This window comes from Malaclemys terrapin, chromosome 13, assembly GCF_027887155.1.
Source record: "Malaclemys terrapin pileata isolate rMalTer1 chromosome 13, rMalTer1.hap1, whole genome shotgun sequence".
Lineage (NCBI taxonomy): Eukaryota > Metazoa > Chordata > Testudines > Emydidae > Malaclemys > Malaclemys terrapin.
In genome coordinates, this window is record NC_071517.1 from 36,242,831 (window position 1) to 36,256,964 (window position 14,134).

At 45.1% G+C, this 14,134-nt stretch overlaps 1 protein-coding gene across 1 annotated transcript; it reads left to right on the forward strand.

Moving 5' to 3' along the window:
* Window positions 1-8,591: 8,591 nt before the first annotated feature.
* On the forward strand, window positions 8,592-9,530 carry LOC128848106 (olfactory receptor 1009-like). The gene has a single exon (XM_054047889.1). It carries the CDS (start codon window positions 8,592-8,594, stop codon window positions 9,528-9,530), a length of 939 nt encoding a protein of 312 aa, XP_053903864.1.
* The last annotated feature ends 4,604 nt before the right edge of the window (window positions 9,531-14,134 follow it).

Below are 14,134 nucleotides of genomic sequence, written 5' to 3' on the forward strand. Positions count from 1 at the left end.
GCAATGCCACACAGCTACCGGTAAGTCGGGAATCAATTTGGAGTGGGCAAATCTACGGTGGGGGCTGCTGTGATCCAAGTTGCCAGGGCAATCAAAGACCTGGTGATATCAAGGGTAGTGACTCTGGGAAAGTCATAGTGGATGGCTTTGCTGCAATGGGATTCCCATACTGTGGTGGGGCAATAGACGGAACCCATATCCCTATCTTGTCACCGGAGCACCAAGCCACCGAGTACATAAACCGCAAGGGGTACTTTTCAATGCTGTTGCAAGCCCTGGTGGATCACAAGGGACGTTTCGCCAACATCAACGTGGGATGGCCGGGAAAGGTACATGATGCTCGCATCTTTAGGCACTCTGGTCTGTTTCGAAAGCTGGAGGAAGGGACTTGCTTCCCGGATCAGAAAATAACCATTGGGAATGTTGAAATACCTATCGTTATCCTTGGGAACCCAGCCTACCCCTTAATGCCATGGCTCATGAAGCCGTACACAGGCAGCCTGGACAGTAGTCGGGACCTGTTCAACTACAGGCTGAGCAAGTGCCGAATGGTGGTGGAATGTGCATTTGGATGTTTAAAAGCACGCTGGCGCAACTTACTGACTTGGATAGACCTCAGCGAAACCAATATCCCCGTTGTTATTGCTGCTTGCTGTGCACTCCACAATATCTGTGAGAGTAAGGGGGAGACATTTATGGCGGGGTGAGAGGTTGAGGCAAATCGCCTGGCCACTGATTATGTGCAGCCAGACACCAGAGCGGTTAGAAGAGTACAGCAGGGCGCGGTGCGCATCAGAGAAGCTTTAAAAATGAGTTTTCTCACTGGCCAGGCTACGGTGTGAAACTTCTGTTTGTTTCTCCTTGATGAACCCTCTGCCTCCCCCCCCCCTCGTTTCACTCTACTTCCCTGTAAACCAACCACCCCATCCTCCCCTCCCCCCTTCAAGCACCACTTGCAGAGGCAATAAAGTCATTGTTACTTCTCATTCATGCATTCTTTATTAATTCATCACACAACTAGGGGGATAATTGCCAAGGTAGCCCGGGAGGGGTGAGGGAGGATGGAAGGAAAAGGACACACTGCAGTTTAAAACTTTAAAACTTCAACACTTATTGAAGGCCAGCCTTCCGATGCTTCGGAAATCATCTGGGGTGGAGTGACTGGGTGGCCGGAGGCCCCCCTCACAGTGTTCTTGGGAATCTGGGTGAAGAGGTAATGGGACTTGGGGAGGAGGGCTGTTGGTTACATAGGGGCTGTAGCGGTGGTCTCTGCTCCTGCTGCCTTTCCTGCAGCTCAACCATATACTGGAGCATATCAGTTTGATGCTCCAGCAGCCGGAACATCAACTATTGCCTTCTGTCTGCAAGCTGACACCACCTATTCTCTTCAGCCCGCCACTTGTTCTGTTCAGCCCATGATTCCGCCCACCACCTCTCCTCTCATTCATATTGTGCTTTTTTTGCACTCTGACATTGAATGCCTCGACATATTCTGCTGTGCTCATTCAGCATGGGAGGACATCTGGAGCTCTGTGAACATATAATCCCGATTCTGCCGTTTTCTCCTTCTAATCTTCACTAGCCTCTGTGAAGGAGAAACATTTGCAGCTGGTGGAGGAGAAGGGAGAGGTGGTTAAAAAAGACACCTTTTAGAGAACAATGGGTACACTCTTTCATGTTAAATTTTGCTGTTCACATTACACAGCACATGTGCTTTCATTACAAGGTCGCATTTTTCCTCTTATATTGAGGGCCTGCCAGTTTGGTGTGAGAGATCAAACACGCAGTGCCAGGCAACAGAATTTGGTTTGCAGGCAGCCATGGTAAGCCACAGTCTTTTGTCTTTTTTAACCTTCATAACATGTGGGAATGGTTTCAAACAGCAGCGCCCTCATTTCCCATACCAAGGACCCATTGGGTTGGCCATTTAAAATGGGTTTGCAATGTAAAAGGAGGGGCTGGGGTTTCCGGGTTAACATGCAGCACAAACCCAATGATCCCCCCCCACACACACACACACAATTCTCTGGGATGATCACTTCACCCCTCCCCCTCACCGCGTGGCTAACAGCGGGGAACATTTCTGTTCAGCTGAGCAGGAACGGGTACCTCTGAATGTCCCCTTAATAAAATCACCCCATTTCAACCACGTGACCATGAATGATATCACTCTCCTGAGGATAACAAAAAGAGATAAGCAATGGATGTTGTCTGCATGCCAGCAAACACCGGGACCATACGCTGCCATGCTTTGTTATGCAATGATTCCAGACTACATGCTACTGGCCTGGTGTGGTAAAGTGTCCTACCATGGCAGACGGGATAAGGCAGCCCTCCCCGGAAACCTTTTGCAAAGGCTTTGGGAGTACACGAAGGAGAGCTTTCTGGCAATGTCCCTGGAGGATTTCCGCTCCATCCGCGTACACGTTAACAGACTTCTCCAGTAGCTGTACTGGCCGTGATTGCCAGGGCAAATTAATCATTAATCATTAAATACGCTTGCTTTTAAACCATGTGTAATATTTACAAAGGTACACACACCAGAGGTCCCTTGTGTTCCCTCAGGGTCTGGGAGCACACCTTGGATGAGTTCGGGGGTTACTGGTTCCAGGTCCAGGGTGATAAACATATCCTGGCTGTTGGGGAAACCAGTTTCTCCGCTTCCCTGCTGTGAGCTCTCTTCATTGTCTTCATCATCATCTTCCTCGTACCCTGAACCCGCTTCCCTGTTGCGTGTTTCTCCATTGATGGAGTCAAAGCACAGGGTTGGGGTAGTGGTGGCTCCACCCCCTAGAATTGCATGCACCTCCACGTAGAAGTGGCATGTTTGCGGCTCTGCCCCGGACCTTCCGTTTGCCTCTCTGGCTTTGTGGTAGGCTTGCCTTAGCTCCTTAATTTTCACGCGGCACTGCGGTGCATCCCTGTTAGGGTCTCTGTCCTTCACGGCTTTTGAGACCTTTTCTAATATTTTGCCATTTCATTTACTGCTACGGAGTTCAGCTAGCACTGATTCGTCTCCCCATATGGTGAGCAGATTCTGTACCTCCCGTTCTGTCCATGCTGGAGCTTGTGATCCGCGTCAGCCCACCCACCCGCCAGGGGGCGGTGGGGAGCCACGAGGTCACCGGCCGGCCTGGGTCACGCCTCCGTCAGCGGGGAATTAGCGGTGGGGTGGCCACCAGCCAGGGTCTGTAGCGCGCCCCTCAGACAGGGGAGCGCCGGCAAGGGTCAGTAGTGCGCCCCTCAGGCAGGGGAGCACCGGCAAAGGTCAGTAGTGCGCCCCTCAGGCAGGGGAGCGCCGGCAAAGGTCAGTAGCGTGCCCCTCAGGCAGGGGAGCGCCGGCAAGAGTCAGTAGCTCGCTCGGCCGGGTAGGGGAACGCAGGCCCACCCTACACCACTGCGTTCTAGCCCAGGGCCCTGACAGTAGCAGGACGAGGGTCCCGCCACTGGATCAGCGGGGCCCTTCCGCAATACAGACTCACCACGGGGCAGCTCTGTCCCTGGGCTACTTCCTACCCAATTGCTCGCCCGAATCCCTCTGGTCCCATGAGTGCGTCGGGGTAGTCTGCTGTTGGCAGCTCCAGCTCCCCCTCAGGCTCAGGCTCCTCCAGCTACTCTGGGTACTCGGCTGCTGGCAGTCCGGGCAGCCCCAGTCCGTCCTCCAGGTGAGGTTTCCACGGGTCCAGGGCCTCCCCTGGTGTGGCAGCAGGCTCTGAAGGGAGCAGCCCGTTGTCTGCGTCTGCCTCCCTCCCTGGTGCTGCCCTAACTGAGCTAAGGGCCCCGCCCTTTATACTTCCTGTTCCACCCCTCCCCTTCCGGGGGGTGGAGCAAGCTGGAGCTGGCCCCGCCCACTCAGGCTGACAGAAAGGCACTTTACCCTCAGGTTCAGAGGGCAGCCACCCTGGCTCCCAACAGAGCTCTTTTGCGATCCTGGGACTCCATCATGGTTACTTTTGCTTATGAGCTCTGCGTGGTCACCTGTGCTCTCCATGCTGGGCAAACAGGAAATGAAATTCAAAAGTTCGCGGGGCTTTTCCTGTCTACCTGGTCAGTGCATCTGAGTTGAGAGCACTGTCCAGAGCGGTCACAATGAAGCACTGTGGGATAGCTCTCGGAGGACAATAACGTCGAATTCCATCTACACTACCCCAAATCCTACCCGCAAAGGCCGATTTTATCGCTAATCCCCTCGTCGGAGGTGGAGTAAAGAAACCGGTTTAAAGGGCCCTTTAAATCGAAAAAAGGGCTTTGTCGCGTGGACGTGTCCAGGCTTAATACGATTTAACGCTGCTAAAGTCGACCTGAACTCGTAGTGTAGACCAGGCCTGAGAAAGCCCTGCCACAAAATACCTTATAGATTGAGTTGTTAGTGCTGTGGAGAGTTCTTAAAGCTGCTCAGTTCTGCTCTTCTTGGATCTCTGCTGTCAGCTGCACGAACACAGAATGCAGCTTACCGATTCAGCAGAACTCTATGTTATTCATAAAGAACAACCACAGGCTTCTTTTTGTGGCGAAGGACCTCAGCCAGATTTATTGTCAGCACAGCATGGTACAAGCGCCCTGTCCAAGGTGTCACAGGGACACTAACACATGTATTTCTGTAACAAAATAGGACACCAGGGTCCTGTCCCTTGGGCCGATACAAAGATGCCCCTCAGAGGACTTCTCCTTTTATACATTGATACAAACAAGTGCCATATTACACTCCGGATGTTGTTAGTTACAACCCTTATACCCGGACCTGCTAGTTAGAACAAAACATCCTCACCCATTATTCTGTCATCCCCTCCTTATCTATATGAAGGGTAAGTGTGTTCTTGTACCATCTCTTAGGAATGTGTCTACGTTGTTACTCGAGAGAGCTGTGTGTTATGTACCATCCTCCCTGGTCAGGAATGGGCTTACCTGGTGCATTGCTATTCTGTCAAAGACAGGCCTATTCTGGTTCAAAGCATTTGGTTAATACAGTTACTTAGGCTTAGGTTTCCAGCAAGGCCTATGGCACAGAGATTAAAGCACTTTCCTGAGAGATAGGAGACCTAACTTCAAATCTCTTCTCTACATCAGACTGAGAAGGAATTGCATGAGGATCTCCCATGACCCCGGTGAGTTCCCTAACCACTAGGTTAAAGGTACTGGGGAGGCACTAAGGTGCCCTGTGTTGCTTTGAGAACGTAGTTGTTTTTTTTGTTTGTTTGTTTGACCCTGGATGAAACAATTTCACTTTTATTTTTCTAATTCACAAATAGTATTGGGTCAACCAAACTGCATTTTTCAGTAAATAAACGACTTGTCTGAAACATTTTACCCAGATGTATTCAGAAAAGCTCCTTCTTTGTCTCATCTCCTGTTCATTCCTGCCATCTTATACAGTCGATTTGATCCTTTCTCATCCCTTAACCTGTGTATCCAGGTATTGGTGATTTTTTAAGGATATCTGGTCATTCCCCATTCTTTCTCCTCTGCTGCACTCTTGTTGTAATTATACATTAAGACTAGGACCTTCAAAGGAGTCTTAGGGAGAGGAAATGTGCTGCTGTTTACACATCTAAGTCCTTCATCTACTTTGAGATTCTGAGCCTAAATACATGCCTTTTTAATTGACCATCAATGAGATTGGGTACTTAAATCACTTGGATCCTATGATAACCCTCAGTGTTCTCATTCTTAGGTACCATATACCATTGCTTAAGGGCTGACCCAGCACAATGTCACTGGGAGCTTATTACAGAGAGTCCCAGGGGGAACAAGACAACATTTAAACAACTCTCAAGAATCAGCACCTAGTCTTGGAGTCAGCTAAAGAAAATCGCTTTGCTTCACTTTGATTTCACTGCTCTGGATAAAGAATATTGGATCTCCTTGGATGCTGTATTCCAGAGACAGACAGATTAGATAGACAAAGCAATAAGGAGGTAGATAGACGAAGAAAAGAGAAAATCATAGGTCAGAATGTTCTCAGCATATTTATGATCTGCACTTAAAAGGCAGGTGAGTTGATTCATATTTTTATTCCTTTTTATTTTTTGTTTCCTTTTCATTTCAAAGGGCCAGATTCTGCCCCTCTTATCTAGGGGTGGGTCTCTGCATAGTCCCATTGACGTCTTCCTGGCTGCAGCAGTCTGCTCACACAGACTTAGCTACGGCACAGGGGCCATGGCTGGCAAAACTGATTTTCTTCAATCACCCAGCTCTCTCTTTCTCTCTCTTTCTCAAGGCAGCACTGAGATAGCTGAGATCAGTTGGTGCAGTAGTTTGTATTGATTGTGTGTGTGGGAGGGAGCATTCTCTGGGAAATACACTTGGAATTAAATTTTCCTGTGCACAGAATCTGCCTGTGTTGGCATTCAGATTCAATTAAAGGTCCATCTCTTTTCTTAGGCATTTGTCTCATGAGCTGATAATGGAGGAAAGCTTTAATTTCTATCTAGGGTCGTATGGGGACAAACGTAATTTTGTCATTGGACAGAACATTAATTTCATTCCCTTTTCCATTAATAACTGAGGTCAAATTAGCCATTCACTTCCAGGAGGGCAAGATAAGTTCTCTACTGTATATACAGGCTGATATTCAGATGTGCAGAAAGCTGAGTCAAAAATCCCACTGAGTCGGAGTTTAAGTGACTTAGGAGGAAAAGTTCAATTAATTTTCTATCAGGCCCCTCTTTTCAAAATTATGTCACTGTGTCGAGATAATGTTTTCTGGTCACATTCATTTCTTCTTGATACTGACTCGCATTACCTTCTCATAAAGAAACTAGAGAAATACAACCTAGATGCAGCTACTATAAGATGGGTGCATAGCTGATTGGAAAACAGTTCCCAGAGTTTAGTTATCAGTGTTTCACAGTCAGGTTGGAAGGGCATAACTAGTGGGGTCCCACAGGGATTGGTTCTTGGTCTGGTTCTGTTCAATATCTTCATCAATGATTAGATAATGGCACAGAGAATACACTTATAAAGTTTGCGGATGATACCAAGCTGGGAGCGGTTGCAAGTGCATTGGAGGATAGGATTATAAGTCAAAGTGATCGGGACAAACTGGAGAAATGGTCTGAAGTAAATAGAATAAAATTCAAAAAGGAAAAATGCAAAGTACTCCACTTAGGAAGGAACAATCAGTTGCACATATACAGAAAGGGAAAGGACTGCCTAGGAAGGAGAACTGCGGAAAGGGATCTGGGGTCATAGTGGACCACGAGCTAAATATGAGTCAACAGTGTAATGCTGTTGCAAAAAAAGCATCATTCTGTGATGTATTAGAAGGAGTGTTGTAAGCAACACACGAGAAGTAATTCTTCTGCTCTACAGTGCGCTGATTAGGCCTCAACTGGAGCATTGTGTCCAGTTCTGGGCGCCACATTTCAGGAAAGATGTAGACAAATTGGAGAAAGTCCAGAGAGGAGCAACAAAAATGATTAAAGGTCTAGAAAACATGACCTATGAGGGAAGATTGAAAAAAATGGGTTTGTTTAGTCTGGAGAAGAGATGACTGAGAGGGGACATGATAACAGTTTTCAAGTACATAAAAGGTTATTATGAGGAGCATGGAGAAAAATTGTTCTTCTTAACCTCTGAGGATAGGACAAGAAGCAATGGGTTTACATTGCAGCAAGGGTGGTTTAGGTTGGACATTAGGAAAAACTTCCTAACTATCAGAGTGGTTAAGAAATGGGAAAAAAGTCCTAAAATGTCAGAGTGGTTCAGCACTGGAATAAATTGCCTAGGAATGTTGTGGAATCACCATCATTGGAGATTTTTAAACACAAATTGGACAAACCACTGTCAGGGATGGTCTACATAATACTTATTCCTGTCATGAGTGCAGGGGACTGGACTAGACCCTGTTCTATGATTATTATTCTTTTTGAAAAATCCTAATGATTTTAATAGACAAGAATCCAATTATATACTACAGATATTAAATAGTGTTTTCAACATAATAGTTTAGAATAACTGTCAGACTGTAATGGAGAAGGAGATTATTTATATAGATTTGGCGAGATGTCCAGCTATTGTAAATTGGCCATAGTTTGATTGCAGCCAATCTGGCAGTTCCCATGCTGGTGTAACACAGCTGTAGCTCTATTGAAGTCATAAGGCCAGATTGGAGAGAGAGAGAGAGAGAGAGAATAAATTCCTCTATAGCCTGGTGGCTAGAATACTCACCCTGGATGCAGAAGACCAAGTATACAGTAACCCTGCACTGCCTCTTTTATGATTTATCCATAGAGGAACAGCTTCAAGAGGAGAGACTGAAGGAGCCCTACATCATATTATCCCTTAGTGAGAGCTGAGCAGGGTATTTGTGAATACCAGTAGGACCTGATTCTGGAACTTTGGCACCTGTCACTTTAGACGCCTAAGTCCTTTTGCGTATTCAGCCTATTTTGTCTATTTAAAACACACAAATGCCATCTGGCATCTCTCTTTCTCTAAATTCAGTCTACACCTTTTACAGAATTAAATAGGACTCTCTTTACGTTCATCTAATGGAACAGATGATCTCCACATACTCTTTCCATTTATTTTTACGATAAGTGTTAATTTCATTTTTTTCTTGTCTTCCAGGTCACAGATTTCCTGAAGAAATGACAATGAAAAATCTAAGCACGGTGACCGAATTTATCCTCCTGGGACTTTCCAGTGACCCACAGATGCAGATTTTTCACTTCCTGGTGTTTTTAGTTATTTACCTAATCACTCTGGGTGGTAATATAGTGATCATGGTGGTGATAAGAGCTGATTCTCACCTTCACACCCCTATGTACTTCTTCCTCTTCCATTTATCCTTTGTTGATATCTGCTATTCCTCAGTCACGGTGCCTAATATGCTGATGAACTTCCTAGCAGAGCACAAAACTATTTCTGTTAATGGCTGCATTGCCCAGATCTTCCTTTTTATCCTCTCGGGTGGTGCTGAAGCTTTCATTCTCTCAGCCATGGCTTATGACCGCTATGCTGCTATCTGTGACCCATTGCGTTACGTGGAGACAATGAGGAAAGGCATCTGTGTTCAGCTGGTTAGTGGTGCATGGATCATGGGCTTCTTCTATGCCCTTCTTAATACAATTTTTGCCCTCAAGTTACATTTCTGTGGGCCCAATCATATCAGCCATTTCAGCTGTGAGCTCCCTCCTCTGTTACAACTGTCCTGCACTGACATCCTCACCAATCAAGTGGTGCTACTTATTTCTGCTTTGGTATTTGGTTTGAGCTCCTTGCTCCTCACCCTAATCTCCTACATTCACATCATCTCCACCATCCTGAGGATACGCTCTGCGGAGGGCAGACGTAAAGCCTTCTCCACCTGCAGCTCCCACCTGATTGTGGTTGGCTTGTTGTACGTGACAGGTTTTCTCCAGTACACAAAACCCAGTTCAGTCTCCTCTGTGGTTCTGGATGAAATGTTATCCATCCAGTACAGCATCTTGACCCCCTTGTTAAACCCCATTGTCTACAGCCTGAAAAACAAGGAGGTGAAAACAGCTCTAAGGAATATATTGTGGAAATTCAGGATTCTCAATTAGTGTTGATTCTCTCTCTTTTTTTTAAGTCAGAGAGTGTAGATTTGTGAGTAATTAGTGTTTGGGACATTCTCAGCTCAGAGAATGGCACTTTGGAACAAATCCTCCACTTGCTAAATCAGTGCAGATCCATTGAAGTAAATAGGCCAAATCCCCAGCGTGTATAAATCAGCAAAGCTCCATTGGAACCAATGGGTGCTGGAGTTAGACTCACAAAGGGTCTTGAACAGGAGAAAGTGAGAGAGATATCCCATGATGCAGTGGCCAGGGCATATGCATGGGAGGGGACAGATCCTTGTTTCAGTCATTTCTCCATCTCAGTCACTTGAAGTGGGGGTCTCCCACATCTGAGATGAGTACCATAACCACTGGGGAAAAGGTTATGCCAGAGCTTCTGTTCCTAATTCTGTCTCCTTGTTTGCACAAAATCAAATGAATATAACTGACCATGAACAAATTCAGGCTGGAAATTAGAGAAAGGTTTCTCACCCTCAGAAGGGTGAAGTTCTGGAACAACCTTCTCATAGGAGCTGTAAGGATGCACAACTTAATTAGTTTTAAGAAAGATTTGGATAAATTTATGATGGTGTGATGGTTGGGGGCAGGGCTCAGCAACCCTGGGCCTCACTTCTGGTTTATGTCTTTCGTTCCTGAAGGACATGCTTCAGGGTTTCAGCCAGACACCACGGTTCATGAAGGAATCCTGCATCCTGTCACCAATGTATTCTGGGAGGGTTTTTTTTTGTCTCCTTCCTCTGAAGCATCAGAGATGGCTACAGTTGGAGATAGGATCTTGGATGGGATGGGTCAGAGCTCTGAGGTGGTACCGAGTTTTCTCTCACTCAGATGTCTGCCTACGTTGTTCTTGCTCACGTAGTGAGGGACTAACTGATGGACAATTAGCTAAGGACACAAAAACTAACCGCACATATTTTTTTAAGAACATCAGAAGCAGGAAGCTAAACAAACAATCAGTGCGGCCATTGGATGATCAAGATGCTAAAGGAGCATTCAGGAAAGACATGGCTGTTGTGGAGAAGCTAAATGAATTCTTTGCATTAATCTTCACTGCAGAAGATGGGTGGGAGATCCCTTCACATTAGGTGATAAATTAGAGGAAGTGTCCCATATTGAGCTGTCGATAGAGGAAGTTTTGGAACAAATTGATAAATTAAACAGTAATTAGTCACAAGGACCAGGTGTCTTTCATCCAAGAGTCCTGAAGAAACTCAGATATGAAATTGCAGAACTTCTTGTTTTTCTTACAGTCATGAAATCTATCATTTCACCAGCATTTTCTCCGAAAATTGCCTTCCACCTTCAGATTTGCAACCATGTCCTCCCTATTGGTTAGAATCAAGTGTAAAATGGCCACACCTTTCACCTCCACTCTGCCCACCCCCCATAGCTATGCCCCTTACTCCCACTCTGGACCAACCTGCCTAGCTAGGTTTTGCAGTCCTGAGGTCCCAAATGGGGCCATGGGCCATGGCAGAGTAATAGGTCACATCCATAGATTCTTATTGTATACATGTGTCAGGTTTTTGTTTGGTTTTGTGTCTTCAGAAAACCTACAAAGCAATTTACAATTAAAACACTCAGTTCAGCCTATGTGAGCAATGAAGATTTACCCTGGTTGTTAGAGAGATCAAGTTTGGGATTTGAAAAGATTGTAAGGGAGGCGCCCAAATCCTATTAATTCTCCCAGTGACTTTAAAACCCTAAACCAGACCAAGACTCTTATTTCTATTTATTTGAAGGTTAAGACCCCATGGGTCCAGAATGCAGGTCTGCAGAGGTATTAGGCACTTAAGCAATCCAAACTACTACACAGCAGCAGCTGTAACCAGCCTGCACTCCACTTCCCATGACTGCTGTGGAGACAGACCATGAGAAATTAGACCCCAAGGGTTTGATAGGCAGATAGCCCCACGGCACCTGATTGGCTTCTTGCCCTATATAAACCCAAGGGGTGGTCTGGGAAGTGTCCAGGCAACAGTATGGATCTTCTGTAGTTGCTATAACTATTCTGGATCTATGTTCCTGAACTCCTGGCTTGACTGTGGCTTGTTTTGGACTTTGCCTCCTGACTCGGTCCCTGAAACCGGACTTGAACTCTGACGCTCGGTATTGACCCTGGCCTGTAACTTACTATGAACTCTTTGCTACTCCTAGACTCATGTTTGCGCCTTGGCCCTGACTGCCCTTTTCGAGTTCCTGATATCGATAGTCTTCCAAATATCCAATGGAACTGGGGATTGGTGTAGCTCATAGGGATAGCTTGCCTTTACTATATTCAGTGCCTTACCTTCATTATATTTAGCTGCTTTCATTATATTCAGCTGTAATTCAAGAAACCTACAGGCCTGTATCCTGTATGATATTAGCTGAATCAATAGTTAGCATAAGTGCGGTTAAGTAGGCTGTAACCCTTGGCAAAGATCAAGCCTTACCTTTAGATTTTGGGAAGTAAGAAGAGCTTGCTCAATGGCAGGAGCTAGAATGTTCCAGTAAGTGTTGCTACAAGGATCATGGAAGTAATAACTGCAAATCTGCTTAAACAAGGGGTGATGGGTTTGATCATGAGCAGAAATGGTCGTTACATGTATTAATATACTAACCTATAGAAGAAAGACACATCAATATTAGTAGGATGAGGAAATACAAATAAAGGGGGGACCCTACTAAATATGCATAAGATATAGTGGTGTCAGTGTAACACAGTGGTTCTCAAACTTTGGTATTGGTGATCCCTTTCACATAGCAATTCTCTGAGTGTGACCCCCCTTATAAATTAAAAACACATTTTAAAAAAATATTTAACACTATTATAAATCCTGTAGGCAGAGTGGCATTTGAGGGTGGAGACTGTCAGCTTGTGACATATGTAATAACCACATGACACCCTGGAGGCTGGGGGAGGGGGTGTCATGAAACTCAGTTTCAGAACCTCTGGCATAACATATTATAGAAGTTGCATCCCAGTCTGTGAATGGTAGGAGAGAGAGATCTATCCCTTGGGAGGGGTAAGAATGATGGGCACTGCTGATGAGAATGAAGATAATGGCTAATATTTCAGGTTGTTCTTCAAGGGATATTGAGAGTATATGGATGTGCAGATGTACATTCTGTAGTCTCTCTATCTGCCTTACTAAATTAGAGTGTTTGTGACTTTGCTAAATGTAATAATGAACTAGTCAGTGGTCTTCCAATTTCTTTCATTTCTGTACTGCTTCTTCCAATACTTCAGTCTCCACAGTTCTTGGTTTTCAAAATATTCCTCTCTCTAGGCCAGAAGAAAGAGTACCATGTGGCCAGATTTCCAAAAAGAGATGACTACTGGGATTTTCAAAAGCATACAGGTACATAACTCCCTTTGAAGTCAAAGGGAGCTAGGTAATCCTAGGTACTTATCTGTGTCTTCAATCACTTAAAGATCTTTTAAAATATGGCCCACAGACCTTTGGAGGACAATGAATCACTGATTGAGATCAGCTGTGCTAGACAATAGATATTCGTTTCTTCCTTGACTGACAAGTGTTCATGAGCAAGATTCCCATCCGATGTACTTTGTTTTAATACTCAAATCCTTAGGTTTGATCTCAACTTTTACTCAGACCTTACTCCTTGTAAAGCTATCACTGACTGAGTGAAAATTGCATTTCAATGTATGTTGGGTGGTTAACTCCCTTAGCCTTCTTTGAAAATCCCAGCTTCCATTGCTTTACACACAGAAATCATAATTGCACTCTTCTCAGGCAGCCCTTAAGGTGCGCAACAAAACAAGGAAGAACAAAGTCTTGCCCAAAAGAGTACCATGGGCATTTCTCCTTTATAACAAACTACAACATTTTCCCTCATGAAATGGAAACTGCATGTGGCATTTCTAGAAGTGCCTAAATGATTTAGAGCACAAGTCAATGGGACTTGGTTGACCAAGTTACCTGAAAGTGGAGGTGGTGCCCCTTTTTCCAACCATTAGACCAGTGTTAATTACTGGTGTTCTGGAAGACATGGGTTCAATTCCCCATTCTACCTCCTGTAGAGCAGGGACTGACAATTTGACCTCCCAGTTGAAGGCCCTAACCACCAATATATAAATACATGGGGGTGGAGATTTTTCAAGTTTTCCTAGTGAAGGCTATTCCACTTATATAAAATACTTGGCTAGTCATTGGGCTAAAATTACACTGTAGTTCAGTGTTAGGGGACTCCTTTGGTAGGTTCAACTCATTGGTCCAGTGAGTATTATTTTTTTTTAGTTATTTATACATTGTAGAACAGCTTCGATATTCCAGAATACCTTATAGCCCAGATATTAAGGCACTTTCCTCAGAGATGGGAGATTGCACTTCAAATCTCTGCCCTCCCACCCCACCAGGTAGAGAGCGGAAGAGAACCATGGTCCCCCACATGCAAGGAGAGTGACCTAATCAATGGAATGAAGTTGCAAGAAAAGCAACAGCAGAGGGACTCCTGTACCTCTTGTTGTTTTGTGAATTTAGCCTAATATTTATTTTTCTGCTGAAACAATTCAGTAAACTTTGTTTTAAAATCATGAATAACTTTGCGTTGCCTAAAACTTCCTTTTTGGTGAAAAACAACAA